The sequence below is a fragment of the Acipenser ruthenus genome, chromosome 39 (assembly GCF_902713425.1).
Source record: "Acipenser ruthenus chromosome 39, fAciRut3.2 maternal haplotype, whole genome shotgun sequence".
In the NCBI taxonomy this organism is placed as follows: domain Eukaryota; kingdom Metazoa; phylum Chordata; class Actinopteri; order Acipenseriformes; family Acipenseridae; genus Acipenser; species Acipenser ruthenus.
The window spans coordinates 2045696-2071223 of NC_081227.1; the positions used below are offsets into that span (position 1 = coordinate 2045696).

Below are 25528 nucleotides of genomic sequence, written 5' to 3' on the forward strand. Positions count from 1 at the left end.
GTAGTGTGAGTAGCACACTAGTCATGCAGCTTGTTTATATGCACAGCTGTATTCCAGATCCCCTTATCCTGCATGCAAACCAGTTCCATGGTACACTGCTTCAATAGCGTGCATTCCTCTGAACCTGATTGAGCATTTAAACTGCATCTGGGATCTACCGCAGCAGGACTCCTGGTGTCTGATTTAGATGAAGAGGCTCTTCACAGCGCTGAAATGTTCATGCCTTTGAAAACTCATGATCACAATGCTCTACAAGCTCGCGATTTCAATCAGAAGCCAGGCTCCCAGAGCAGTCAATATACAGTATATACAATGCCTGCTAAGATACGCAAGTCTTTATGTGCATGCAAACTTCAGAAAGGAAATATTTTGCAAGTCTGAGTGTGACATTGATACTTACAGTATAGATATATCGTATCTAAATAAGCTCCTGTATGCAGGGTAGCTGAAGCAGAAGACCGATGAAACAACAATTATACGCTATTTAAATGACAAAAGAAATAAATGATAAAACACTAGCTGCTCCGTTTAACAAATATGCTACAGAAATACAGCTGCTGATCCACAAAGTCTTTATTTAACAGTTCAGTGTATTGTTATGTTTCTAAGAAAATAATATATCTGCAAACTGGTCCCTTTAATCATAATTTACACCCATAATCCAACGTGCTGTGATTATATATTCTTTAAAAAAAAAAAAAACGGACAAATCTCAGCTCAAAACTGCATTTCCACCGAAATCCAGAGACTGTATATACCCCTCTCCCGAAATCAGAAGCACAATGTGCGTCTATTTTCTGGATTATACGGTAAACAGCATTAGGCGGAAGGAAAGCATAGCTCTTCTGGTTGTGCTTTTTATGCAGGAAAATGATATGCATCTTATTGGTTGCTGGCCACGGCACGCTGTTGGAAACACACATCAAGGTACTGTAGCATCGGCTTGTGTGTTTATGGTTTATTTACTTCGGACCGAGGAAGGTTTCTTTCGAGCGAAACAGACTTGAGCACGTAGTGTGTGACGCAAAGAATTCCGTCCGTGTTTTGTGATAGGCTAAAGTCCAGTGTATACTACAGCAATGTGAAGCAGTTCTTGCAAAATAATATGTTCCTAGGACATGAATACAACGCATAACGTCTTTGAACAACAACTTTAAAGTGTTCTACAGCTAAAACAGAAAGGTTGGTGTGTGTATATAGTTGAACTTTGAACTCCTTGCACAAGTTAATTGATTCCATTTCTAGTCAAGTGATACAAAGTTTCATTCCAAAGATATATTTGAAAAACTACGTTGTTTTTTTTTTTAATTGCACATTGTGACTTCAGTTTTAAAAGAACACATTCAATAACCTGAGTTTCTGACAAAACTATTATTATATCTGGACTCCCCATTTTATCCAGGGAGCATCCCTTTTAAACACGAAACTTCACTCAGGTTAAGTATATGTCATTGTTAGCTTATAGTAAATGTTAGCTACAGAAACGACACCCTGGTAGTTGCTATAGGGTTACTAAATGTATTGTACACCTAGGCTATGATTTTATTTCCACAGAACTCTGTATTGTCTGTCGCTGTCTGACTCTGCCGATTCATTTATAATGAATATTGGTATCAGGTGTCCATTGTGAGTCCCTGAAAAGGTTAAAGCCGTGAGCTGTTGTCTTGTTATCCGATTGCAGAACGATGCCACTGGTCTGTACGCTCACCTAACCGGCATCCCAAAGGCTCTCCTTCCAGGAGTTGGTGGAAAGAAAATCCTGGACTTCTGGTGGGAAGCAGTAAACACGTGCGTATCCGAAGTCTGCATGGAACCTGACAAGTCCTGGGTACTAGTGGGTACACACAGCGGCACCAGGAAATGCACATCTAGCTGTAAAAACAAATCTTGCTTATTTTGGATTAGAGTCTTACATTTTGTACATGCTGCTTTTGAAATGCTGTCTTTCTTTTTCTTAGGAGGCAACTGTTCAGTGCGGTTTACCTGGTCACCAACGCAGACAAGTAAGTACTGTCCTTCTTTTATACAGATGCTACCACCACGGTTTAGAACAGGCTGTTTTCAGAACAAGGCTGTAAAAACACATCCACCACTAGCTTGCTATTGGTGTAGGGGCAGGGTTTCTTATTGCTATGATGGCAAGTCTACCCTAATCAGTTTGACAGTCTTGCGCTCGTCTGATATTGATTCATTTGTTGTAGTAGTGTAGCACGCCCTTATAAACACATGATGATGTGTAAAACGAATGCTAAATACACTATTATTATTATTATTATTTAATTCTTAGCTGACGCCCTTATCCAGGGCGACTTATAATTGTTACAGGATATCACATTATTTTTACATACAATTACCCATTTATACAGTTGGGTTTTTACTGGAGCAATCTAGGTAAAGTACCTTGCTCAAGGGTACAGCAGCAGTGTCCCTCACTGGGGATTGAACCCACGACCCTCCGGTCAAGAGTCCAGAGCCCTAACCACTACTCCACACTGCTGCCCACACTACACCAGCAATGGCAGTTGATTGGTCACTGCTGTATCAACGTCTTTTGAAATGCAGGTATAAGCACTATGAACGCTGGGCTACCGCCAATGACTTCCCCGTGGAAAACATTATCAACGATGGAACCACGACCTACGGGAGCAGGCTGGGGGCCGTGGCAGACGTGGAGCTGGCGATCCGGAGCAGGGGGCTGCAAGATGACGTCATGGTGGTAGGGAATCCCTCCAGCACTTTGAACGCCCTCCCAGTCAGTCGAGAAAATAAAGAGTTTGTGTTAACACTGAAGAGCATGGCTCTTTAAGAACAGGAACAACAAATCTGTACTTCTGTTTGTTAATGCTGTGGTTCAGGACCAACCCCCACGACACAGCGATGAACGACTGATTATAGAGTACAAGGTGAAACATCTTTTTCCTTTTTTTTTCCCTTCAGATTGCTGGAGATATGCTGTGTGCGGATCAGAATTTCGATATCGCTCAGGTCCTGAGATTCTTCAGGTTAAAGGTGAGTTCAGGTCCACCTCTATAAGCCAACAGCAACAGGACCCCTCCTTTGCTCACCTTAGTTTCGGCTTCATTGCTGTGAAAGCTGGGGTTTGAATGCAATATGCTTCCTTTGAGCTTGAATGTGTGAATGCAAAAAGATACTAAATTGTGAAAGTGTTTTTCAGCAAGGTGAGCTGGCAATTTACTATGAGATGGAGGAAGGAGAGAAAACAACATCCAGAGGGATTGTGGAAGTGTGCCCCAGTACCCACAGGTAGAGTGAAGAACGAAGACAGTCACCATTAATGTTAATGTCTGTCTACGTTTCTAGTTACCAGGTCTCACCATAGACAATGCAAACAGTCTCTGAATAACCCTGAACATTATAAAACGCTAAGGGGACAGTAAAGGAATATCAGAATGTGCTGTAAAGTACTGTGAGGTTGAGCTGTAGCTAATCTAGGGGTTTGTATTTCAGAATAACGAAGTTCATGGAGAAGCCCTCTGCAGAGCTGACTCAGTCCAGACTAGCCAGCGTGGTGTTCTACTGCTTCCAGAAGAAGACCCTGCCCACCCTGACCCAGTTCCTCAATCTCCAGGCTAGAGTGGAAGACAGAGTCCTGGGCAAATACTTGGTAAGAATATCTGTGCTGTCTTTGTTTTTCTTGAAGTGGTTTTACGTGCCTACACCTCGCTTGCTTCTGCGAAGAATACAAGTTTCTGTACAACCCTAATATATAAATATGGCAGATAACTTATCCTGAACACAGACTTATTACATTTTTTTTTTTTTTTTAATAAAGCAGTTTTAGAGTAATTGCAATAAAAATGATTTGAAAGATTGCAGACATCAAGGAGGTAAGGAGGCTGTAAAACTAAGACAATGACATTTGAAGTTGCTTTTTCTTTGACTCAGGTAAAAAAAAATCAATGTGTGTCTTTGCTTTATAAATATCCAGCAATGGCTGATCAATGAGCAAAAGGTCCCAGTGAATGGGATGAAGCTGCCCACCGGATTTCAGCTCATTGGACAAGTGGTGAGAAATACATATCTAGTCCTATTTCATATTGTATGCAAGTCTACACATGTTTTGCTAAGACTATGCTCTAGGTAGACCCCACCTAAAATTGGACTCCTCACCACAGACATGCTTGCACTTAAACATGTATAGAGAATAGCAGCTAGGTTGATTCCAGGACTCAGTGGCAAGAGGTTAAAAGAATCTCTTCGGCTTAGAACAATCCCAGGAAAGAGGGGACTAAATTGAAGGTTATAACATCATAAATGGAAGCACTTTTTTACACAGTGTTTTAAATGCATGGACTATCCTACCAGGTAAAGCAGCCATATCTAAAACACTAGGAGCTGAAGCTTTTGTACCTGTTTTGTTTTCAGGGTCTCTCGGACTACACCAAGTGGTTAGCTCACTATTCTGCAAAGCAGCAGGGCTGTCCTGCACGTTCGATCACATGTCGTTCCTATGCGAGGTAATAACGTCCCATTTTAGAGCTGTTTGTTAAACTGGAACCTGAGCTTTTTCTTGAGCACTCAATGAAGATAAAGTTCTAATAGTGTGTTCGTTGTCTTTGGAACAGGATTGGAATTATGGGAAATCCCTCTGACGGGTTTAATGGCAAAACCATCGCCATGACAATCGCTAATTTCTGGGCGGAAGTCACTCTTTTAGAAAGCCAGACTCTGGTAAGAACGATGACTGTGTTTTACAGGGTGCTTTCTATTGAAGAATACTCCAAGGTGAGACTTGGTACAAGTTGAAATAACTCTAGTCAGTTCAGAGCAGACTTGTCCCATTTCCTCGCAACCTAGATAATGAGCAACCTGCAGGCTTGGAACGTGGCCATTCCTTTATTTTAATGAGCTCACGTTATTTCAGTGTCGTTAGGTCTCATCTATTGTACTTTTTTACTTTCCTGAGTTAGAGAAATTGTCGCTGAAGCTGCAGTTGCAGTTCTCTGTTTTCAGTTGGGTTTGTCTGCTAGGTTCTGCTTCCGCACCCTCTGAACGACCCCACAGAGTTTGGGAGCCTCCAGGACTTGTACTGCATCAGCAGGAAGGAGGGGTGAGTAACCGTAGCAACCACAATTAAAAAGGGCACTGCCTGTTTCTGAACCGTATGTGGCACTGTGCTTATATTTACAGATCGTTTTGTCTTTCCTGAAGGTACCTGGGGGGGTTGAGGTTACTACAAGCAACCTGTAAGAAGTTTTACCAGTTCTGCTCCAAACAGGGGTAAGGGGGACATGCGTTCATACTATTTTAAGGGTGCAAGTTTAGCTTGGCTTTTGGAGCGTCGAGGAAAAATAGAATTGAATTAATAACTGGAGCAGACATAAAAATGAGCCCCTATTGATTTTTTTTGTATTTGAAAATAATGCATGCGTCTTTTAAAACGACAGTTTCAGTAATGAACGTTAATTAGCTACTGCACTAATGATTGTTTTGTGTGGGTAATGCAGTACCCTACGCGCTGTGTGCCTACCTCTTCTCCCATTGCGCGACAGGCCATGTCACAACAGCAAGGAGGTCTGGCAGAATCACGAGAACGAGGGAGCAAGCTTGTTACAAACATACATTATAGCATTAGAAGAGGCAGAAAAACTCTTTTAGGGGGGCATAGTCAGCAATAGCTTCATGTTGTTCATTTGCAACGTAGCTGCGTTGCTACTTGTTGAAAGCATGCAGAAAGAGTCTGTTTTAACCCATATTAAACAGGGATGGATATAAGCCTCCTACTGCATTGCACTTGTACTAATTCCTGGTTTTAACATGTGCTTGATTAGCCCCAGTGTATAGGTGTGTGTCTTAGTAAACTCATAGTAAAACCAGGAAAGGATCAAACTGCTTATTTCCATCCCTGGTGCATCTAGTACACTGGACATTGAATTCGACTGATTTCTGTCTCTCTGTGGATTTTGATCCGAATGTGTTTTAGTGTTTAAAATCTTGCTTGCTTTCTCTTCGTTTTCTTCAGCAGATTGCACGTTTTCTCTTCCAGGATGTTATTAATTGATTATAATTATCATTTTGTTTCCCGTTTCTTTCAGAATGGCTCTCACCAAACAGAACTACACACTCAAGTATGACACCAACATCCCTCGCCAAGTGGTACGTTTGTGGAACGGGAGGATGGGTCGCATTGAACGAAACTAAAATGTGGACAATGTACCTGTTGTACGACAATACACCACTAGGTGGTACCAGACCCCACTCGGTTATAGAGATACCTGATTTCCATTGTTTGTGTTTTTATATCTTGTACAGCTGCTCCCATTTGTAACTTGGCCCGTTTTGTAAACTTTATTCAGCTTATTCTTTTATTCGTGAAACATTTCAAATATCATACAATATTATGGAGCATTGTCAAGTCAGACCTAGTCGGTGCTCAGTTGAGTTTAGCAGATGAAATAGAGTCATGCATTTTTTCTTGTTTTCCTTTCATACAGGGATTGGCAGGCAGCAGGTCAGTGTGCTATTTGAGTAAACCCTTCCCTTACCAACCGTAATACAAAAATAACTACTTTGTTGCTCACTACTGTCATTCATAATACATTCCTTACCTTTGAAATGTCTCTGAAGGGTCAAGTCTAGAGAACAGCTCTCTCACCCATGTTGGTCCGCAGGGTTCGGAGTCCCCCAGTGTTCTCTGCGCTGGTCACTTTCAGAAGATATATTTGAGCAGCATGTTTCAAGTATAGAGGAACTTTCACTGTCCAGCAAAGTGGCAGGGGGGGACTTTTAATAGGTGCGAACCAACATGGACTAGAGTGCCATGCTCAGTAAACATGAATGATAAAGCAGAAAGACATGCAGTAGTATTGTTAAGCTGCCAGTTTAAATGCAAGGATCTACTTTATATAAAATACCTGCTGCATTGCTCTGTAGAGTCCTGTTACACCGAAGTTCAAAATCCAGAGCAGGGAAATTGCAGTGAACCTAATATAGAGACTGCATTTAGTATCATAGACACACAAACCTAGTTTATTATTCCAAGAAGAACCATTAGCAAAACCACGACTTTACCAGCAACATTACTATTTGAAGCACGGGTTGCATAAAGAACTGATATGGTAGCCGGTATTAGCACTGATTGGAAGCATTATTATCATACGATTACAAATACGAAAATGTGCTTGCATTTTTAAAAAAGCTTTTCTGTAACTTCTTTTGGGAGTTATTATTTTAGTGTCAACCCTTAACGTATGAATAATGCTTGTTTTTGTCTTTTTTTAGTGCTATCGTTTCTGCAACGCTAAAATGCTTAATGAAGTTCTATAATTTAACAGATAATGTAAGTACTCATTTGTCGGTATTTTTGGATCAGTCGTTTATAGCAGCTACCTCTGCTTTGCTACCCACTTTGAAATGCCCAGTTTGAATGCTGCCCCACTGCTGCTCCTGCACTGATCAGGAGGGTTGAAGATTAACAGATCACCTTCGTTCCCGCAGTCAACTGATTCCCGAACCGGAGCAACTGATGCTACCAAGCTACTGAACCATGGAGGTCAACCTGGGAAATATCCAGCTTGACTGACCAGTATAGGTCACCGAAGCACAAGGAGATGAACTGTGTCATTTCCCTCCCCAACCCACGATAGCGCAACGGCCAACGCAGCACTCCCCGTGCACCCCTGTTCAAGACCTGCAACTCAACACCACCGGGATTCAAACCAGCAAGCTGCTGACTGCATGACTCATCCTGCACTCTAGCAGTGTCTTCATTGGATGAGTCACTCTGGACATTTATGCATCTTAACCTAATTGAAAATCTCTAATGCCTGAAAGGCTGCTTTGGTCACGTTTTGACGTGTGGGTGTGTGTGCACATTGTTCTGTGAGGAACATTTTAGTCTCCCAAGAAATAGATACAGTACACTTCAAAATGCAGGTACTTGTATTTTTATTTTCTCCATAATTGAATACAAGTACTGTACTGATGAGGACAATAGCTTTAAACACATGTTAATGTATGGATCTTCGCAATCACTCAAATGTGTGTTCAGTACGTTTCACAACCGCTTGCCCTGCCATCGCTGACCAGCAGTTATTGAGATCATCTGTCGCCTCTGTCCCACTAGTGGACTGTTCAGTGCTACCTCTGATTGATGTGCCTGTAGATAGATGTTTAGCTGTGATGAAGTGATGGGATGAGGAGCAGGGAGTCTCGGCACACCTCAAGCCTGAGTTTATCCCCTGTCTTTCTGCAGAGCTGTCGTGCATCCCAGCTGCAGCTGAGTCGAGCTGGGGGATTGTCACATGGAGACAGGCTCATTGCAGGGCTGGAGTGATTGACTGTCTGTTTCGGCTCATTCAGTTGTTCTGCTGTTGTTTTTTTTAAAGGATCTTCCAAAGCCGATCCGTGCTAATTTTGTCCTGGATGTGGAGTCTGATGAACTCTTCATCACCGCTGGTCTTCAGGATCGAGTCGTGCAGGTCACTGTCCTGTTTGTAGTGATTTTATTCTCCTTTAGCCTTTTAGACTTTGAGTTTGAGAACAGTGGTTACCCGGGGGGTCCCCAGGAAATGATGAAAACTTCTATTGTGTAACAAGATACTATATGTTTAAAGAACATTCTGGATACGTTGACATTTACTTTGTTTTCAGTGTCTCGTTTGTTATTCACCTTTTCCTTCATTTCTGGAGACATGCAATGCTGCCTACTGCCTTACACACAGAGAAGGGGCAGGAAGGCGATCTGTGTGACGCATACTAAAATGTAACGTAAACCTAGCTCCTGAAAAATAAGGTCCCTGGAATCTGAGCTCCACTCCAAACGTTTCTGCTTTTCATTGTAGGTCTATGAGGGGCTGATATACATGGACTTCAGCAAAGAGCTAATGGATAAGCATGGCTATGGTATTCAAACAGTTAGATATCGTATCGTCTTTCAACTTCAAGTCTGTCTTATTTAAAGAGTGTTTTTTCTCCAGCACAGTCTTTGTGTTTTGTGTTGAAGGAAACTATATTCCGATAGACATGAGCAGTGTACCCCCGTTCTGGCTGGCTTACCTGGGAGACCCCAGCGACTCGGGCAGGATTCACAGCACCGTGCGGCAGCGCTGGCTGAACGGTGAGGCCAGTTCTCTCTCTATAACCCTGATTTCATTCGCCCCTTAAACTTACCTGCTTCCAATATCCGTCCACAGTCTACAGCCCGAAGGCTGTATTTATCACATTTAGTATATGTTCCCATTTATACTGCACGTCACCTACCGCCAATATTTCCCTGATAGAATTCTAATTTTTTCTGAGGTTTTGTGGTTTGAAATCCAGTCCTGGGCCTCTCTGTAGCAGAGACTGCTAAATGTGCCAAATGGTTTGTAGCTAGGTGGAGCCCACCTCTCTTGACCTGAGCTGGACATGTAAACAGAGATGTGTAAAACTCAGGGGGGGGGGGGGGGGTTCTATAAGTGCGGCGCAACATGGAGCAGAGGGTCTTCAACAGCGCTGGACCTTCAGAGTATTACAAATCTAAAGTTCAACTGCACAATGACAGGGGGAGTAGTAAAAAGAGTTAAAATCTTAGGTGCTGTATTGCACGAAAACTTGTGTACAGATGGTCAAAAAGACAGAGAGTGCCATGCGAATGTTATTGAAGCTCCACACTCCTCTTATTATTCTGAAGTACTGAGCCTGACTCGTGTCTCTTTGCAGGGGACACTGATGTCATTGAAGCCATGAAATCGTTTGCTGAGCTGACAGACAGAGCAAGGTAAAATTCCCTGGGCCTGTGTCTGTTTCAAAACCAATGCCTTGCTTAAGCACATCGGCAAAGTGTGTCGGCCAGTAGAGAAAACACCTTCTGCAATGTCTCCCTTCTAATATCCGAGAGCCTAAATACTGACTTGGGAAGTAAAGAACACAAGGAGGACTGTTTTTGATTTCTGTATTTATTTTCAAAGGGAGGCCCTCGAGTCCAGGGACTGGTCCAAACTGGCTGAGCTGATGAACCAGAACTTTGAACTGAGGAGGTGATGAACCATTTCCAGCTTTTAGTTCTGAAGAAGGTACTTGCTCCTGTTGTCTGTCTCTGAACGGCACAGTTTGAGCAGCCTGAACCGTTCACTTGAAATTGCTCAAGATGTCATCTCTTATAGCAATGAACCCTCCACACAAAGTTATAGAGAAGGACCCCGGTGTTTCAAAGGTTCATCTTGTGACTGCGCAGGGAGCCGACTGTAACAGCAATGTCTCTGGTGTTTTAGGAAGGTCTACACGGATGAGTGTTTGGGTCCAGGGAATCTGAAGATGGTACAAATAGCCAGGACGGTAAAGAAGTGTTATGCTTTGATATTTATAATTAAGCCAGCCGCTTAACCTTTCCAGAGCCTAGACAGTTTACTGTCTCAGCAGATGTCAAATTGAATAATGTTATGGTTATGCATACCAGTTGTAACTAGGGGCAACCTCCAGCTTCGCTAGTCACATAAAAAAAAGAAAAACTCACTTTAATAAGTTTGTCCTAGAATTTTATTTTAGTATTGCTGCACACAACAAAAAGACTTGCAGTGTAAACGTGTGTTGTAGAAATGTATAGCTTTTAGGGTTGCTACATATGCCACCACCGAGTGCTTCATAGTTGTGACTGATTAGATGACATGAAGCAGCAGAGTTCTCCACTCAACCTGAAACCTCCTGTGTCTGTATCTCTGCAGTTCAGCTCGGCTGTCAAACTGCCTGGCAGTGGAGGAGCCGTGGTGGGGCTCTGCCTGGACTCGGACAAGCTGGTAAGAGATTCACTGTTTAACACGATGGGAACTGGAGATGTCTTTGAGAATTCAACTTAGTGGAAAGAGAACGCAAAGTCAGCTCCACTGTGGTCTTGTTTTTTTTTTTAGCTGGTTTATTGAGTGCAGTGCGTTTGTTCACCTCTAGGTGGCGATGAAGAATGCGTTCCAGGAGGCTGGCTGTGTGTTCTGCCATGTAGTGCCTTACGATCCTTGCTCTGCCTTTGGCCAGTGAGGCAACTGCACTCGACTGGTTTAACTGGTACAGATATGACAATGAAAACATTATACACAAAGACTTAAGAACATTTACGAACCAGTTGGGGGGGGTGGGTGGGTGTTGTTAAATCTCTTAATTTTGTCAAGTCAGATTTGAAAGGATCCTAGTGATTCAGCCTCGACATCATGGTTGAGTAATCCATTCCATCCCCTCCCCACTCTCTGTGCTAGTAGAGCATGGTGTTTTCAGACTGGCTTGCTGAATTACAAACTAATCCCCAGCAGTTCATAAACAGAGCACAGGAGCAACCCTGGTTTAATAATATTATTTTATAAAGTGGCAACTAGTGGAGCTATTGGACTGTTTTGACCTAGGCTGTTCAATAGGTTTACCTGTGTTGTGGACTAGACTTACCATGGTACTGTAATTGAATCGCGCTTTTTGTAGTTTATTTAAAAACACGTTTATAATTATTATGAATTAAAGGCATTTACAAAATTCAGGTGTTTTTGTTTGGCTTTTCTGTTGTGAGGTATTTTTTTTTATTTTATTGAAAAATAATTGAGCGCCCAATTATTTTTACTCCCGATTTTCTTCCCCAATTTAGAAATTATTTTTCCCTTCACCGCAGCAATTTCCCACACAGCTCAGAGGAACTGAAGGTTCAGCGAGCGTCCTCCGATCCCATGACTGAGCCAGCTTCCTCTTTTACACCCAGCAACTCGAGAGAGGAGCTAGTGCGGCACAATCCGCAGTGAAGACTGGTGACTTCACCCAGCCAGGACGTGAACCTGCGCTCCCCTGACTGTATGTCTCCCCCTGCACACCACACAGCCAGGACATGAACCTGCGCTCCCCTGACTGTATGACTCCCCCTGCACACCACACAGCCAGGACGTGAACCTGCGCTCCCCTGACTGTATGACTCCCCCTGCACACCACACAGCCAGGACGTGAACCTGCGCTCCCCTGACTGTATGACTCCCCCTGCACACCACACAGCCAGGACGTGAACCTGCGCTCCCCTGACTGTATGACTCCCCCTGCACACCACACAGCCAGGACGTGAACCTGCGCTCCCCTGACTGTATGACTCCCCCTGCACACCACACAGCCAGGACGTGAACCTGCGCTCCCCTGACTGTCTGACTCCCCCCTGCACACCACACAGCCAGATGTTTCAGTTCACATATAATCTCATCAACTCTGTCACATTAAATAAAACTCATCCAGCATTTAATAATGGCAAGCTTGTATGAATGAAACCCTGACCTTGTGCTCGGGTATGGCTTGAGAAACTGCTCGGGGGAGTTTTTCCACAACGCTGAGGTCAGTTAATGCTTCACGCTAGTCTCCGGTGTCGCTGTCCTTGTGGGTTTAATAATCGACACAGAAACTCCGGAGGTTCAGTCATGTAGTGCTGGCACATGGAGTGGGGCCGAGGTGGTGTAGTAAAGCATAGAGAAAGCATGCTCAAGTATTGGTAGGCATTGTAAAGCACAGAGAGGTATGGTAAAGCATATTAATAAACATGGTAAACTATGGTAAATGCACAGTCCAGTGACTATCCAGTTACTTCTAGCAATGCAGACAAGTCTTTCACAGAGGTGTGACGCACCTCAGACAAAGCCTTCCTTGTTCTTCTAGTATAACGATGCAAAGCCTCCTCTCAAACCTGTTTGGAGTGAAGGAGGGCTGGAAGGAGGAAGTGCAGCCTCAAGGTTTATCTTCACAGCTGGCGTGGGAGGACGCTGGCCAGCAGACACAGCAGACCGAGAATCAGCTGTCTAAAAGTTATTTTCATGAACAGCCAATTTAACAGGGGAAGTTTAGAGACAATTAAATCAGCATTGCGTGGGTCTAGTGCTCAGTGCTATTCAGCTTGGAAGCCCTTTCATTTTCCTTCACATACCCCTGTATAGGTTGGTAAATGAAATGCTTATAGACATATGTTCCACACCAGGGCAGAGCGTCTTTGTAACAAGGGGCTGATGAGCTGCTAGTTATCTAATTCTAATTCTAATGTGACATCCTTTCCATCCTATACAAAGGCATTGCAGATGACTGTATCGCATCAACGCCACAAGGTGCTGGCAGTCTGGAGAGCTGTTAACCCTTTCAGTCATTATTATTCACAAAGACAAACTGGGCGCTCTAGCTCATGTCAAACGTGCTCAATTGGATTGAGATTGTGGTGGGCATGGATAGTCTCTGTCCTTCCTTAGAAATCCATGGACCCAGAGTGTACCAGGAGGGCATGCCCCACACCAGGGCGATGGCAGATCCAGCTGGGGAGACTGGCAGTGTAATACATGTCAGTGAAAAGTAATAATGATGTACTTGCATCGTTCTTAATGTGCAATTACTGCCACTTTTCAAGGAAGCATCATCAACAAGTCCATAGTGGCAGGGTGCTGTTTGAATGCATGATGCAAGCCGGTGTGCACTCACTAGAGCAGCGGCTTGCACATTTACATTATCTCACTGCATTTCCATAGTCCATTGATCCATGGCAGGACTATTTGTTTATTCTGAATAGAGAGATAGCAACCTGAGATGAAGAATTTTATTTTAATAAAGATCTAAAATAACCTTTAAGACACACCGACGCGTTTTCTCAGAAATGTAACAAGCAGCATTTCCGCATGCTCACAGAACGATCGCGTTCCCTCTGCAACACCCGTTCATGTTTTCAAGGCATTAAAAAGCAGCCTGCAGTAGTGATCAGGTATTTGGAGGGGATGCACAGTGTTTTGGGGGTGTATTGAGAGCCAGCATGGCAGAGAAAGTGTTAATCTGGGTGCAGTTAGAGCAGGCAGGGGACTTCCCTGTTGCACTTCGCTTCTGTTATTTGCATAATGATTGCCTTCTCTGTGGCTTGAAGGAAGTTACGCAGTGTCCCAAGAGAAAACTCATACCCAACTTCTCCGTCTCTAAAAACCAACAAACAAATAGAAGTGAAAGCCTGACTTGGACTTGCTTATTTGGAACATCTGTTTATTTGGTAACTATTTTATGTCATTTTTTTATTCTTGTATTTCTGATAGTGATTATTAAACTGCATAATGTTTTTCGTTATGTAGAATTTCTAGACAAAATAGTAAATGTGGATCTGTTTTAATGATCTGAAACAGGGGTGGTCAAAGTCAGCCCTTCCACTCCTGGTCTTTGTTGCAACCCTGTGCTAAATTGTTTAATTGAACCAATTAAACCTCCATCCAGACCCTGAAGTAGTTCATGATATCATGTTACCTGTTAAACCTGGAGTGGAATGGCTTTCCAGGACTGTGATTGGACACCCCTGAGTCAGATCTAAATACTGATGGTCTTTAACTCTTTATTAATACAGTTGAAGCTTCTCCCCAGGGATGGTGTAGAGATCACTTATTAACATTGCTACAGACAATAAACATACAGGGAAGTGAGGTCCACAAAACATCAGGTTCAGAGATTCACTGCTGTTTAGGTCATTAACGATGACCCTGTCATCTAACAACTGTTATACCTGAACGACACGCTGGCTTAGCTTTGAATTGTACGCTTTTGTCCTTAAACGTGGATGTGATTCTGCAAGAAACCCATGCATGATTCGCTTAAGAATGGATTTAAGAATAAGCTTGTATTGGCAAGCTCTCAAAGGATTTCGTAAAAAAAATAAATAAATAACTGAGCAATAGGGCATGACTAAGTTATTTTTGTGCTGTTGTTTAAAAGCATTTAAAATGAGTTGAACATTGCCTCTGCTATGCCCATACGCGGAGAGCCCTGCTTGAAACATTAGCTGACCTTCTTGGAATGATGTTTCATTTGAATTGCTCAACTTCCCAGAGGTGTTGAGAAATCAAGTCTTTTTTGTGGTGCTAATGACCGGGTGAATCACACTATTCCACTGTGTTGCTACGCAGACGCAGAGCTTAATCTAAGACATTCAGCTGTGGGGTTTAGGTTTGAACAAACTTTCTTTTCCATAGGTTGTATAAACAGAGCGCTCCATGAAGGTTAATGAAGGGCTGCAGTTTGCATGAAGATGGCCGTAAGCAACCACATCCACCACATCCTGCTTCTTGGAATAGCTCCAGTTCCTCATGAGTGTCCGTGGTGTATCCTCTATTTGACCTCGTCACCTAATGGGATTGCAGCTTACAACACACTTGAAGTGCGAGCAGTTTCACTGAGCGGTATGGAAGTGTGAACATGCTCCTAGATTCACAGCATCCTAGCTTGCAAGCATAGCAGCAACAAGCAGGTGTTATAAGGGGAAAAAGAATGTCAAGAGTTCTGCTTTCTGAGAAAATAGATGTGCATCCTCAGGCACCATTTCCCATTTATTAGCGTCACCTTGAACATCATTGTGGGACACTGTCTGCAGCTTCAAAGATCCAATGGGGTTCTTATTGCAACATCATGAATGCAAACATCATGGAAATGGAAGGGGGGATTCAATAAATTGTTACAATAAATGTGCCTTGAGTAATAAAGGCCACTCCCTGTGGACCACATTTGCTGGTCACTTGACTGGCCTTAATAGTTTTCACTGTATTCAAAGCACAGGGCTCAGTAAAGAGGAAGGTGCTGTATAATGTTTCACTGAAATTCAAAATGAGTGGTTTTACTGCCACTTTAAGTAGATCTCTCATAGCCATGTGTTACAGACTGTGGTGAGTTTGCAAGCAGCACAGCTGCTATGAGCGATAGGCTGCAATTCTCAGAAAGATAGACAAAGAAAAGGCCACCCACAGCACATGGCAAACAGCTACCTGATGAAAAACTGGAGCTAAAGCATAGCAATGACCAACGCCAGCAGCGCTAAAGCATGGGTACCTGTGTGAGAAAAGATCAAGAGAAGGAAATCAAAAGTTAAGCAAAGGAAAGATGAAAGAAAAGCCGGGGTCCTCTTCAAATCCTAGTGTTCTACCCATAAGAAACCCCTGGAGCCATCAGCAGACCACAGCTCTACAGGGAGTCTTGCACGCTCCCTTGGTGCTCAAGCACCTTGTTAAAGACCCGATGAAAACGGCTTTACAGAATCAGTCGAATCCACACTGTATTCAACACCGACACCCCCTTTGCTGTCCAGTGAACACAACCCCGCTTTATTGAATGAGCTGAATTATGGGTTCAGTTTCATGTTTCCGCTGTGTTGGGATGGTTTAGATGGGAATAATGCACTCCAGGATGTTCAAATAATGGTCACACTCCTGTTGCGTGTTTTTGGGTATCCTAGGCAGGCAGCAGGTACATATAGAATAGCAAATGGCAGGCAGGATAGCTATTCACGGGCATTGGGACACAAAGTCATGTAAGCATACGGTAAAATGAACGTGAGAAATAATCTATTAAAACATAGCAACAGCAGTGTATTGCAGAACTGCATTGAAATTATTATTATTATTATTATTATTATTATTATTATTATTATTATTATTATTACAAACCAGGACCTTAACACGAGGAACGCACCTTTCCTTTTATAGCTATAACCAGTGGAAGGATTGAGCGCTCTTGCTGCTCGACCATCGCAGCGTTCTCCATTCAGCAGACTGTTCTCATCACCTTGTACACTTGATGCTACGGTGCAATGTAATCAAGCGATTCTGGAACATCATAAACCAAGTTATTGGTGGACTGGCTGTAGGCGCATTGTCAGCTTTGCTTGATATTTTGTATTGAATTAATAATCAGTCGCGACACAACTTGGCGAACTTTGCGTTTGCGTATTTAATTGAACTTTAAATATTTTACATGCTTCTTACACTAGATCAAGGACTGATGGGGAAAGTGACACATGACTGGAGCTCAAATAACAAGTCATTTCTAAATGTCTTCATGGATTGCAGACGCCCATAACCCCCTCCAAAACACAAAGGCGTGTGCTTTGCCTTTAAACATGGGGGCGGAGGCGCCGTATAAGGTAATGTTAAACCTGCTGACAGCTTTGCCTTGCTTTCCTCATGATCCATTCATAAATTAGTCATTGCAAATTCCTGATGCTGGAGAGGAAGTGGCGTTTCTCGAATTGTTATTTTAGAGAGCATTTGAAAGCCGTCAAACCCTAGCCAAAAAAAGAAAACAATCAAAAACAAAGCAGAAGTCACTTCCTATACCGTAGTGTTTCTAGACCAGGAAGCTGCATTTCGGGTTAGACTGCACTTCTCGGGAGCAGTGGGGGCAGATTACAATACTTTAAAATAATCTGCAGCGGCTGCTTATCCAGTAGTTGTAGCAGCAGCGGTTTAGCGGTTCGTCGAACTAAATGGAACGGTGAACATGGCTGCAAAGGACGAGCTATACTCCAAAGTGACCCCCAGAAGAATACGACAGAACATCAAACCGGGAACTGTAAAACATGGATCATCTTTAGACGTACTGTTATCAATGGGGTTTCCAAAATCCAGGGCGTGAGTACTTCACATGTTTTTCTGACCTCTCATTTCTGACTGATTCTGTCTCGATCGTGGCATACATACACAGATACAGCATTTGGTATAGTTTACGATCAGCGGTAGTTTGCTAACGGATTGCATATGCATACAATAAAAAGGAGAATGTGACGTGTTTTTGACAGGGTTGCACTGCTGACTGGTTATTGCCCCATACACCGATTATTTCGATGTGGTGGTATTTATATTGTATTTACAGGCCTTTAAAGGTGCAGTGACATTATTTATTTATGTATGTATGTATTTATTTATTTATTTATTTTTTACCGAAACGTCAAAATCCATAGTTTGACAGCTATCCCAATCTGCCGCTTAGGCGAGCGTGGCTGCAGTGCCGTCATAGAAAACATTCACGGATAAATAACGATTTAGCCGATCCGTTCAGTGTGCTTGTGAACATATAGCACTGGCACACAGATGTCAAGCTGCGTGTGTTTTTTTTTTTTATTACAGTATGTGTTACAGTGTATTCTGGCTGGGTTGTTAACGCTGCAGAACCGTCACCGCAAGTGCAATGACAGTTTGACATGACAGCAGAACTCGAAATTCGATTAAAAAAAAAAAGCTGTCTTTATAATCAAGACTGCACTGCTGCCCAAATCTGTTGATTCCATGTGAATATTCACTTGACTAGTACTGTAGCACGGTATATTAGCAGCAGTAAGCGGGTCGTCAATGCAAGTTTAAATTAAGTGGTCTTTTTAGTCCCAGATTTGAAGTACATTATTTTGTTTCTGAATTATACAACTTCAGAGAGCAGGCAAATACTCTGAAAGCACTAATACTCACTTAAATATTCAAAGGCGCTTGTTTACAGTATGTTGACAATCGCTCAGCTGTTTCTATTTATATGAAAAGCAGGAGAATTGGAGCATTTTTTTAACAGAATCATAGCAGGGATCTGTGAAACCAGTAGTTATCAGAAGTATTGATATGTTCAATACTAGTTGTCTTTTAATAAAATGCTGTTGCATTAAAATGAAAAAATAGAAACTGTGTTCAGCAAGTAAGTCAAATGATTTGTGTCCTATTTCCCCCCCCCCCCCATTGTCAATCCAGAGAGGTTGGTAACACAAATCCCAGACATGTGAATGGAAAAACGGAGCACACATTGATTTTGTCCGTCGTGGGCTTTTCTGTGAGTCTGGGATGATTTTAGTTGGTAAGCAGCATTAAAAATAACTGTCAGTCTGAGTGTGCCTCTTCAAGCCCATTCTCTGTTTAGTCACTATAGCTGGAAGAGCCACCTCAAAGAGGACAGGGGACAATGGAGTGGTGGTTGGAGCACTGAATGAAATGCCAAGGGCCTTTTTACATTAGTCAGCCGAGATTACTCGGCTGTGACAAAATACTCTGCAGTTGAAAACATTGCCTGCTTTTGTTGCTAAATCTTTGAGCTGCTGGATTTCCTGACTAGCATGAAGCAATCGTGCAAAAATGAAACCAGACGCTGATTCTGTATCTGCACTTGGGGTGCTAACGGGCTACTCCTGGGGCGCTTTGTCATTCTAGAACAGTGGCTCTCAAAGCTGGGCTCGTGGGTAAAGTTTAATCTGTGACATCATCTGGAATCCTGCTGTCGCAATAGATGTTATTAAGGACCCGAACAAGCCCTGTGTAAGCTCAGGATGTAAAACAAAAATGTAAAAAGGCCATTGTGTGCGTGTTTTTTTTCCAAGGCAGTATTTATGTTCTGATAACATTTTCCAGGAAACAAGAATATAAAGCTGACATTTTCATCATGGGAAGAGAAAAAATCTTGTTATAAATAACCCCCCAAAAACCAGAGCCTGAATCAATTTTAAATGCCCCTTTTTATTTATTTTCATGTTTTAGATAATAACTTGCCACATCGATGTGCAACTTTCATGTATTACGCTATACATGGAACAGATTAAAGGGCCATCTCCCATATGAAAAACAATAATTACCAATATATGTATATTTCAACAGGTCATACGTTTAAAATGATACGGCTGTACAAGCCAAGCACCAGTTAAATATAGTAAACACATAAAGGTATGATGGATAAAATATATGCTTCGTACGTGTTTAAACAATATATTCAAAATGTCTTTTCATATTAGAAGGACAAGCCCTTTTACAAAAAACAGTGTTTCTTCGTATTGAAAGCGTTTCCAATTTTTGGACTAACAGCCTACGTCTGTTATAATCCTGCCATGGTATTTTATCTGTAGAGTAAAGCAGGAGCTACCCACGCAGAATGACCAAGCTTCATTGACACCCACTCAACACATGTCATAGCCGCTGGTAAAGTCCAGTCTATCTGGATGAGACGCTGTCTGGCTCATTTTTAAAGTGCAAATTAAAATGCATTTCTCCTTATTATTCCTCACGCTAAACGTGTAGAACCTTTCCAAATACATTATACATACATGAAATCATTGATCAATGCATCGATTATTATCTGTCCGATATTTGATTTGGAAGTGGATTTCTGATTGCACCTCTAACTTCAGTAGAGTTTATCTCTGGGTCATGCTATGCATTTAAGATATATGCTTTACCATACCTCTGTGCTTTACAATGCCTATGCTTTAAAGTGCTTTATTAGACTTTGCCACGCTTTTATTTCACAGCAATCACCCTACTGACCCAGATTGAGTGTGTTCCTGTATCTGTAACCCTGTCCCAACCTATCCCCCTGGGGCTCTCTCTCCCAAAATCAATGCATCTCCACCCAGTCCTCCCTCATGCAAAAACACCACGCTGTTCATTCTACTGCCGAAACGCTAAACGGAACAGAAGACAAAAACACGCATGCAGCAATTCTAAAGGTCATAACTGGAGCTTCTTTAAATAACAATTAGAAACGTCAGCAGCAAGCTAGGTCACTGTGCATTGAAGAAAGAGACAATTAAAAAAACCTCCTGGTAAAATTCTTTGAAAAAATGTGTCGGCTGTGTGTCTTAAGTAGTAAAGTCACCCCCTTATTGAGGATAAGTTCTGTTGGGCCCTGGGCAGGCTTTAATACTGTGTCCAGGTTTCACAGTACACTAGAAATAATTTCAACGAAACACAATCTTGTATGGAAGGAAATACACAGCATGTTAAAGTATATATAAAAAGGGTGGATCTTAAGTGTTGTGCACTTTCATTATAAGGTCCTGAATGTGCAGTTTTGAAGGCAGCATAGTATTGAAACACATTCATTTGAAACATTTATCTGGCACTGAAAACTGTTTGCAAGCCGTGCTTTCAGGTAGTGTTTGAAACTTTCCATTTCCTCTGGGCTTTTTTCTGTCGTTGTCCACACGTGATGCAGCCTTCCTAGTCCTGTGGTTAGCTGGGACTCGCTGTTCTTGTCATTGCTGGGTCAGTTCCCTGATGGCTGTGTGAGTTCCACCTGTGGGAACTCATGAAAATGACTTTCGAAAAGCGAGTTATTTCTCATTTCTCAGTAGAGAATGGGTGAAGAGGTGAAAGAGCAGTTCAGTCTCCATGCCTCAAGCCTGCCCTGGACTGGAGGGAGCACCCTTTTCTCTTAGTGGGTGAGGGAGAGATCAGTTCAGTCTCCATGCCCCAAGCCTGCCCTGGACTGGAGGGAGCACCCTTTTCTCTTAGGGGGTAAGGGAGATATCAGTTCAGTCTTCATGCCCCAAGCCTGCCCTGGACTGGAGGGAACACCCTTTTCTCTTAGGGGGTAAGGGAGGTATCAGTTCAGTCTTCATGCCTCAAGCCTGCCCTGTACTGGAGGGAGCACCCTTTTCTCTTTGTGGGTAAGGGAGGTATCAGTTCAGTCTCCATGCCTCAAACCTGCCCTGGACTGGAGGGAGCACCCTTTCTCATAGGGATGAGAATGCATGTCTCAGCAGCGCCGTGTGTAATGTAAGAGAAATCCCTCTGGGAGGACTGGAACGCATTATGCAAATGGTGGTGTTGTGCTTCCTGTCGGTTTATTGTGGGTGTTTGAAGTCCTGCAGCCCACAGTTAAGCTGCACACCTTGGGAGGGGGCTGGGTGCTTTGATGAGTGACTATTATGAGCACCTCGGGCCTGATTCACAAAGATCTACTTCTCAAGCTGTTAAAGAAGCAACAGTATTGAAGTATTCATAAATACAGACTTTAAATGTAAGCTCAGTGGATCATTGTGCTGCAATGGCTGTGCTTGCCATGAGACCTGTCTTCAGTGAATATACTGAGGAGCGTGTGGGTGTCTTGTGAATGTGCAGGAAGACCAACAGGCCACAGGATATTCTGAAGAAAACTGTAGCTGGAGCTATACTGTGTGTGTGTGTGTGTATTCCTGTGATTGTTAAGCGTGTTTCATGTTTATACACACACAACAAGGTTTTTGCATTCTGACTTCCTTTAACTGCAGATAGTCCTGCTTTCACCTGTAAATCAGAATAGCCATATTGTGCAGCTCAATGAGCCACGCGGGGTTAAAGTATTAGCCAAAAAGTACTTTTAGGAGCAACGGAGGGTAACTAAGGTTACTCAAATAAATCAAACGATGGGGAACTGTCCCTTTTTAATGTACACTACAACGTATAGTAGAGATATTGAAACCAGATTCACTTTGCAATTTCCTTTCCTTTTTTTAGACATTGTTTATAAGGACAGCCCATTTTGATAAATGACATCAAGTTTGAAATGCACAAGACCATTTCAAAAGGGGTTGAAGTTAATTCTTGTTTAACGTTTTTATATATATATATATATATATAGGGCTCAATTCACAAATCTCTAAATCGTGAATTATTTAAATAACTTTATTTTTTTTTACTGCAAGGTATTCCACATAATGTTACACTGGTATTGTATCTCGAGAACTAGTCATTGAGAAGTGGTGTGGACATTCATTATTCCACCGTCTTGAGTATCACAATATTATTCACTTATTAGCGATCAGTCTTTGCACGTACATGTGTTCAATAAGCTGATGATCATTCTTCCTGTGTAGATCACACTAAAGGAGATTTCAGGTCAAGGTCACTTTTTTTATTTTCTGTGATATTTATATCATTAGCGTGGGATTTGTTAGTTATCACACACCCTTTCTGGTTAGTCTTTAGTCCTTTAGATGTGCCTTCAAAGACAGTAGCTGACAGCCCCCAAGCTTGAACTATGACACAGACTTAAATCATCCGAGCGATGGAAAAAATATTGCTGGACTGCAAGTTTTGATTCTGTAATGTTTTCCCCCTCAACGGTCGTCTATGACTGATGATCATATCATATCATTGGTACTGACAGAACCAGAAACGTTTCCAAGAAAAACATCCATATGAGGCCTTGTTTTCTTGTTTGTTTGTTTTTCAGTAGTTTCTTGCTAGCTTTGTGTTTTAATCTAATTGTATTCCTTAAAAATGAAGGTAAACCATGTGCTTCAAAACGTATTTGTCAGTCTTTTGATACAGGGCTGCAGCCCAGGAGATGTTTACACAGTAAAATCTATTTTTGTTCACGGCTCTTAAACTGTTAGCATATGTTGGTGTACATCTGTGTGTCACACTTTACTAAGATCTGGAGAACTGCTTAGCCAGTCATCATGAAACGTGGTGTTATTTAGCTATATTTATATAAGTTTTATAACTGAAAAATATTTTTATGTGGAATTTCAGTATATTTTATATATATATATATTTTTTTTTTTACTTTAGCCTTTTCCTAATTTGGGAACCAAAAAAAAAAAAAAAAACATAACCGGAACACTTTATTTCAAATGAGTCAAATTGTAAAAAACGAGTCAACGGTCAAACGCAGTATTGAAAGGGATAAGCAGCCCTCACACTGCAGTCGGACATCTGCAGTCAGTTATTCTACTCCTTCGATTCACTGCAGGGGATAAAACATCTCTTTGAGGGAGAAGTCATGTTTAACCTGCTTAAGCTCTTGTGTTTAATCAACTCAATACTTTACCTCTCCTAAAGTGTGCGCAAACAGCGTGTGCTTCTGTCCAGGACCCCATAGTCTTCCACTTCACAATCTACTTGCAGAGGTTTTGTAAAACTCCCCCGAAGTTCATATATTAGATTTGTTTATGGACTGCTATTTTGATTGGAGTTTCTTTTCCTACGCCTCAATAGTAAGCTGCAGTTTTAAGTGGAGTAATGCTTCCTGGACCTACAGATGGGCATATACAGGTCTTCAGGGTGGAACTAGGTGGGGCTGTACAGGTTTAAATAAAAACAGTATATTATTATTTGTTTATTTAGCAGACGCCTTTATCCAAGGCGACTTAAAGAGACTAGGGTGTGTGAACTATGCATCAGCTGCAGAGTCACTTACAATTACGTCTCACCTGAAAGACGGAGCACAAGGAGGTTAAGTGACTTGCTCAGGGTCACACAATGAGTCAGTGGCTGAGGTGGGATTTGAACCGGGGACCTTCTGGTTACAAGCCTGTTTCTTTAACCACTGGACCACACAGCCTCCTATAGCATTTACAGAAACAGAAAACATACTGTTAATTCATTAATAGTATCTTGATGCATCGTAATAAATACAGTATGGAAACATCTATGTATGACTAAAGAAAAATTATAAATATATATATATATATATATATATATATATATATATATATATATATATATATATATATATATATATATAATGAGAAAAATGGCCAGGTTTCAACATCATGAAATGTCCATCATTGCAGCGCAGTGGAAAATAAGGTGACTGAAACAGAAAGCCAAAGAACTGAAGCTGGCAAGATTTTAAAAGCCACAGAAAGGTACCAGAGCAATTGCAGAACATCAGGAACTTCAAATGCGTTTCTGTATTTTTGTTTAACCCTTTGTCTTAGCGGCGTATGTTCACGTATGCCATCGGAAGTCATGTTGGAAGCTCTCTGGACTCCAAGGTCCCAGTCTGAGGTAATGTATATGTTATGTGTACTCAGTTAAGACGTTACTGCAACAGCTCCACAATTCAGGACTGAAAGAGTTTAAAAAACCAATAGCTGGTGAAACTGAACTATTAGGTAAGGTAAATGATCTAGCACTGTATCTTTGTCAACGGGCTGCATACAGTATGCAGCTCATGCTTTAACCCTATTCACAGGCTCTGTGTCGGTGGAGCTCCCCTGAATGCACTGTGTTTCCTGGCTCAGTTTCCTTGCAGCCCGTTATTTCAGTGTGGGTCTGTGCCGGTGTGTATCCTGTTTGTAAACTGAGAGGGCCAACGCTGTCCAAATTCCTGTACTGTTTATAGAAACCTGAGAGAACGGTTAATTTGAATTGAAATGCAACAACACCGGATGAGATGGCATTTCATTTAGATTAAAAATGAATAAATACATTTTTAAAAATCCTCTTTGCTTTGCTGAGCTTTCAAACATCTTTAAAAGTAAAGGCCTTAAAGATAGTTAAAGCCTGTTTTATTAATGCTATTTTAAAAGTAAAGGCCTTAAAGATAGTTAAAGCCTGTTTTATTAATACTATTTCTTTTTTGTTTTGTTTTGATTAAATCATCATTCTTTACAACTGTTTAAAATTGAAGAAATAAAAATGGAGTTTCAATTGATACTGTTCGGTTTGATTAAGTAACCCTGCTGTCCAGCTGAACCTGCTTCTAAACACAAATGTGTGTTTTTATCCCCGTCTCTCCTGGTAAAGGCATAACCGTGCTGTTGAAGGTTAGGGAGGAAAACTGGCTGGGGTTTGCTCACTTCCCTCACCCCATATTCTTTGCTGCGGATTCCAAAGGACGCTCTGCATTGGTTCTGGAACTCCCGTGGCACAGCAGACCATATGGGCCAGACTCCCTGTGAGCTCAAGCAGACAGCCGCAGGGCAGGTCTTTGAGCTCCAAGGTGCGGTAGCTCACATTCGCTGTAGAGGTATAACAAGGCATGCCCGTGGCATCAGCTGTAATGTTCCAGTGAGAGTTTTACTTGTCCAGGGAAAGAACAAAAACAAACCTCCTTTGCTAAAAGAGTCTGGAAGGAGAAGCGGTTACTTTAGCAAGCCGTACTTCACTGCGCACTCCGAGGAGACGAGCCCAGCTGCTCCTTTCAGCTTCAGTATTCGTGCTGGCAGCTGAACAGGTGGGCAGCACTGTTTTGTAAAGCACAGTGTGTGTTTCTCAGGCTGCAGATAGGGATGGTGCGCCTCGCAGGCTTTGGCAGAGTATATCCAGGGCCCTGTTTAATAATTGAT

The 25528-nt window shown here is 42.1% G+C and overlaps 2 protein-coding genes across 6 annotated transcripts in view; both read left to right on the plus strand.

The window, feature by feature from the left end:
• The first annotated feature begins 778 nt into the window (after positions 1 to 778).
• Positions 779 to 16623, plus strand: LOC117397055 (uncharacterized). 5 transcript variants are annotated; one of them, XM_033995561.3, is made up of 23 exons: positions 779 to 927; positions 1682 to 1788; positions 1959 to 2003; positions 2563 to 2716; positions 2938 to 3009; positions 3176 to 3264; positions 3469 to 3625; positions 3950 to 4027; positions 4387 to 4478; positions 4587 to 4692; positions 4992 to 5071; positions 5173 to 5241; positions 6057 to 6117; positions 6456 to 6472; positions 7243 to 7300; positions 8349 to 8441; positions 8805 to 8865; positions 8966 to 9079; positions 9664 to 9721; positions 9912 to 9980; positions 10215 to 10278; positions 10665 to 10736; positions 14928 to 16623. In XM_033995561.3, the coding sequence occupies exons 1-23, from the start codon at positions 871 to 873 to the stop codon at positions 14934 to 14936; spliced, it is 1782 nt and encodes a 593-aa protein (XP_033851452.3). In that variant the 5' UTR covers positions 779 to 870; the 3' UTR covers positions 14937 to 16623. The 5 variants fall into 5 exon arrangements, 4 of the variants coding, with proteins under 4 accessions (XP_033851452.3, XP_033851451.3, XP_033851454.3 ...); XM_033995560.3 differs by lacking the exon at positions 14928 to 16623 and adding an exon at positions 10885 to 11450; XR_004543785.3 differs by lacking the exon at positions 14928 to 16623 and having other exon boundaries at positions 9912 to 10016; positions 10665 to 10737.
• A 297-nt stretch (positions 16624 to 16920) lies between these two features.
• LOC117966526 (ubiquitin-associated and SH3 domain-containing protein B-like) overlaps positions 16921 to 25528 on the plus strand; it is a 42301-nt gene continuing 33693 nt past the window's right edge. Inside the window, exon 1 of the mRNA XM_034912712.2 lies at positions 16921 to 17354. Within this exon, the coding sequence (XP_034768603.2) occupies positions 17224 to 17354 (131 nt within the window). The 5' untranslated portion in view covers positions 16921 to 17223. The remainder of the gene's footprint in view (positions 17355 to 25528) is intronic.

What these genes read in the sequence shown, in the direction of transcription:
- LOC117397055 (XM_033995560.3), top strand. Translation starts at nt 871, where the DNA reads ATGATATGCATCTTATTGGTTGCTGGCCACGGCACGCTGTTGGAAACA. An exon ending in TGAGATTCTTCAGGTTAAAG is followed by an intron (nt 3,010 to 3,175) that starts GTGAGTTCAGGT and finishes AGTGTTTTTCAG; the next exon opens with CAAGGTGAGCTGGCAATTTA. An exon ending in GCGGCAGCGCTGGCTGAACG is followed by an intron (nt 9,080 to 9,663) that starts GTGAGGCCAGTT and finishes GTCTCTTTGCAG; the next exon opens with GGGACACTGATGTCATTGAA.